Source organism: Atta cephalotes (genome assembly GCF_000143395.1).
Source record: "Atta cephalotes unplaced genomic scaffold scaffold00010, whole genome shotgun sequence".
Classification (NCBI taxonomy): domain Eukaryota; kingdom Metazoa; phylum Arthropoda; class Insecta; order Hymenoptera; family Formicidae; genus Atta; species Atta cephalotes.
In genome coordinates, this window is record NW_012130074.1 from 2,951,031 (window position 1) to 2,955,605 (window position 4,575).

At 28.7% G+C, this 4,575-nt stretch overlaps 1 protein-coding gene across 1 annotated transcript in view; it reads right to left on the reverse strand.

Annotated features, from left to right (window-relative positions):
- Positions 1–4,575, reverse strand: part of LOC105627726 (E3 ubiquitin-protein ligase Bre1) — a 14,086-nt gene that overhangs the window by 3,012 nt on the left and 6,499 nt on the right. The window contains exons 5-14 of the mRNA XM_012209005.1: positions 3,736–3,972; positions 3,478–3,603; positions 3,201–3,374; positions 2,863–3,120; positions 2,253–2,384; positions 1,736–2,007; positions 1,478–1,631; positions 1,049–1,162; positions 383–785; positions 64–158 (exon numbers count right to left, since the gene is read on the reverse strand). Coding sequence (XP_012064395.1) covers positions 64–158; positions 383–785; positions 1,049–1,162; positions 1,478–1,631; positions 1,736–2,007; positions 2,253–2,384; positions 2,863–3,120; positions 3,201–3,374; positions 3,478–3,603; positions 3,736–3,972 — 1,965 coding nt within the window. The remainder of the gene's footprint in view (positions 1–63; positions 159–382; positions 786–1,048; positions 1,163–1,477; positions 1,632–1,735; positions 2,008–2,252; positions 2,385–2,862; positions 3,121–3,200; positions 3,375–3,477; positions 3,604–3,735; positions 3,973–4,575) is intronic.

Here is a 4,575-nt window from a genome sequence, read left to right on the forward strand (position 1 = left end):
AAGAGAGAGAGAGAGAGAGAGAATACAAAAAAATATTTTAGCTACTGCAGGATTAATCATTACCTGTAATCTTTTAGTTTTATATGCTTCAGCTTCCAAGGAACTTGTTTTCTCGGCTACGACCTGTTGGGCTTCCTTCATTTGGGAATGATATTTTTCTGTAACAATAAGTTATATTAGTTTCTTGTTTAAAAGTAATTATTTAATTTTTTATTAAATCATTTGTCTTCATTTATTTTCCTAGCTAATATAACAATAGCTAATATATGTTGTAAGCACCTTAATATATTATTTAAATGATTAAAAAATTTATGTGAGAAATTTTATTAGAGATTTATGTAATTCAAAATCTTAATTATTGTGTTTGCATGAAGAATCTTACCAAGATGGAGTTTGAGATCAGCTGCAGATTGTGCACTCTCTATTGCTTTCCGTTTATGCATCTCCATCGCTTGTTGTCTCAGCGCTAATTCTTTTTCCACCGTGGCGAGAGAATTTTGTAAAAGACGCTCCTTCTCTTCTAACTTTCGTACAACTACGTTGGCCGCTTCCACTTGCGTCGTTAATGTAGACACTTGTTCTTTCAGCACATCCTTCTCTTCCCTCGCAAGTTTGTGCAATTGATTACTTTTGATCCTCTCTGTCATGAGCTTAAAATTTGCGTCATCTTTCTCACGTAACTGCTGTATGAGTCTAGAGTTCTGTTCCTGCATATCCTCGAACGCTTGTCCGGTCACTTCCATCTCATTCAGAAGTGCTTCCTCTTCCTGCAACCAAATACAATTCTGTTCAACGTTACATTTCCGTTCACGTATGTTATCAGATTCTGTCATAATATTTCCTAATATTAAACATTTTTTAACATAAAAAAATTTTCATAGTAATGATTTGCATAAATAATTGCTTAATATAAATGACAAAATAATTTTCCAACTAGATTTTTTTATCAATTCTACTTCCAATTAATTAAGACTTTAATCTTTTTATATATAGCATATATTAAAAATTAAAATTAAAATTAACCATAAAAAGAGTAAGTGTGATCTACCTGTTTTTGACAAGCAACTTGACGTTGCAATGTGTATGCTTGTTCTTCTAATTTTTTAATTTTTATCTGCGCATCTTCATCAGCTAACTTCTTACGTTCCTCACGTTTACTTTCCTACAAGAGCACAATAAAATTCACGTTATCCAAACAAAAATAATCCTCACTAAGTTAATATAAATCAATAAAAATAAGTATATTTATATATTATTAATATTAAATATTATTAATATTATATATTATTAATATTAAAGAGCCAAATTTTTCAATTCTTATATAAAATTATTTTCCTCTAAATATGAACAAAGAAGTTGTAAATAGGTGATCAAATATATATACATGCGTTGCTTGTTTCATTGATTTATCATCATGTACATTATTATAAATCATCATACAGTAATTGTAATAATTATAAAATATATTACAACACACTTGAATCTTTTTGACTTGTTGTCGTAAATCCTCCAACTCTGCTCTCGTTTTACGCTCTGCAGCCATTAACTGTACTTTATCTCGCTGCTCTTTTCCAACACCTTTGTACATATCTAATAAAAGTTTCATTTCTTTCATCTCATTCACAGCTTTTCTATAATCAAATATTTATTTTTATTTATTTTCTAAAAATATATTGTCACAATAAAAATATCAGTAGTTTAGTTTAGAAAACATTAGATATCTTCACAAACATACTTAAGTTGTGCCTTCAAATCTCTCACGAGTTCTGATTCTGCCATTTTTGCGTCTTTGGTGCGATGTGCAGGATCCCGATGTTCAGTTTTTACAGATTCTTTCTTGATATCCTTCTCACGTTTTATATCTTTCTCCTTTTTTAGAGTCGGTGAAGTTAACGTTAAAGAGTCTGGTGTATTTTTGTTGCCTTCACCTTCTCCAACCTCAATTGTTTCTACCTCTTCATCAGCACCCGATTCCCTCTTTATAGTAACACCACTTTCTTCTTTTATCTGTACATGTATATAAAAAGTTAACAAGTAGTAAACAAAATCTTATTTTTTATTTAAAATTGTTATTATTTTTTAAATTAATATATAGTTCAATTTATTAATTAATATTTTTGCAAGAAAAAATAATTCTGGACTACATATATAAAACTACATATATGCAAACAAATGCATAAAAAATTAATATTATATAAAAAAAAGTACATTGCTATCTCTTGATTTAAATTTATACATTCATATCATTATACCTGTGTAGATCCTGGTAATGAATTTGAAGCATCTTCTTCTTTTCCGCTACCATCTGAATTATTCCCTTCTTTATTTTCTTGCGACGTTTGTTGTCCTAATTTAGTTGTCAATTCCTCTACTTCCTTCTTTAACTGGAAAAATTTGATAAAAATAAACTGTTATTTACTTTTATTACAATTAAATAATATATATCGAGTGATGATTTATATTATATTTTGTTTTGTTATTAAGATAATGCGTAGAGAGCGATTGATTTATAATAGATAGGTCTCGGGTTCAATCTTGATTGTTCCATAGATATGTATATGACTCGGTTTATAAAAGATTGATTAAAGAATTAAAAAGTCGAAAAGTTTTAAAAAACATCGTATTATGTCCCAGTTAGGGACGAATATATTCAATAAAGAATACATTTTGATTGCAAAGTTTAAAAGTTTTAAAAGAAAAAAGAAGGAAAATTGTAATCCGACAATTTCGAGACAATAAATTGATACATAGATATTATAGATATAAATCAAAGTTGACAATCACAGAAAATTAATACATTTTGTAATAAAATGAAAAATAAGAAAACTAATTAGAAAATCATATATGTTTATGTGTACATACTCGAGGTATTTCAGTAGAAGTTTCTTTGTATTTTCGCTTGTACCGATGCACTTCTCCTTTTAATTGCTGATTGTGATTCTGAAGAGAGGTAATTAGGTGCCGCATTTCTCGATTGATTGGACCTGTCTGCTCATTAGCAGCTAGATTTTGTTCAAATTCAATGCGAAGCATCTCGTATTCCTTGCGTAATTGTGCTAAAACGTCTTCAAGTTGTATACACTCGCCGCGTAATTTTTTTTGAGCCATTAATTCTTCACTCTATAAAAAGATTTGGAATAAAAATGAAATATCAATTTACATGCTCGTAAACACAATTTTCGGATATATGAAGGTTTTACCTCCATCATCTCAATGTGGCGTAAATGTGCATTTTTGCTCGATTGTAATTGTTGACGAGCATCATCCAATTGTGTTTTCAATTGCATAGACTCATTATACAATACAGAAAATTGCGATTGTAAACATTTATACTCTGTTGTTTCCACAATTACTGATTCAGGAAGTTGTCTTATCTACAAAAAAATGTTAAAATTTAGCTAATTGGTAACAGCAAAATTAATTAGATTAGAATATTATGATATAAATAAAATTTAGGAAACAAAACTGTTTACTTACGTCCATTTTTAATTTTTCTACTTCTTTTAAAGTTTCGCGATGTTGCTGATGAAGTTTGTCTAATTCCTGTAATCTATTATTAGCTAATTCACGCGTCTCTTCAAGTTCTCTTTGCAAGTCATCAAGCTGTAAAAAAATAATATATATTTATATATATTATAAATTAAAGAAAGTATTGTAATATTAAAATATTAGTATTGTAATATTAAACTTAAATTTATGCTCGTATCTCTTTATATAAAAAAATAAAATTTTTACCTTAGTCTGAGAAACACTAGATGCAACTAAAGTATTCGGTTTATTACTGCCTTTCTCATCAGTGCCATGAATTTGTTGAAAAGCTTTTAATTTTTCGACTGCTTCTCCAAGATGATGTTCCAATTTATCATTTCTCGCCCGTACTTTGTTCAATTCGTATTGCAGGTCGTCCACTTGATTTCGCAATTCTGCTGCAAGCGTATCTTTCCCTGTTATTGTATCTTGCAATTCTGACATCTACAAAGAAATATCCAAAATAAATAAGTATTGACATTATCAAATAAAAAAAAAAAAAAACTAAAATGATGTTACAACCTAATTCGAGCCTTGGCTTTCTAAATTAGTCTCCTTTCTGAAACTTCTCAATAAAAATTTATGTGTAGAGTAGAAAATCAAACCTGAGCTAATTACAAATCTGACTCTCACATGAAACCATGCGGCATTCCAGGTAAGGTGTTTACTAAAATCTTGTAAAATTCCCTGAGAATTCCTGGATTTTCTAGGTATTTTTGTTCAATATTCCAAGTAAAATAAGACAATTTTTTTAATGCAACTCTGAAATAAATTGGAATACTAGTAACGCAAACAAATTATTATAAATTAGTAGAAGGCAAAGATTCCACAAGACTGTATTTATCCTTTTCTATTTGGAGCTCTGAAACCTATTTTAGGGATAATACAGAAAAGACTCACTACAGTATCAGTAAGCTACTTTTTTTCTGCTTTCTTCTATTGTCACCTGATTTTTTTAAATAAAAACTCGCGAGACACACGAAAATGTAAATAAATATACGTAGATATATATATATATATATATATATATATATATATATATATATA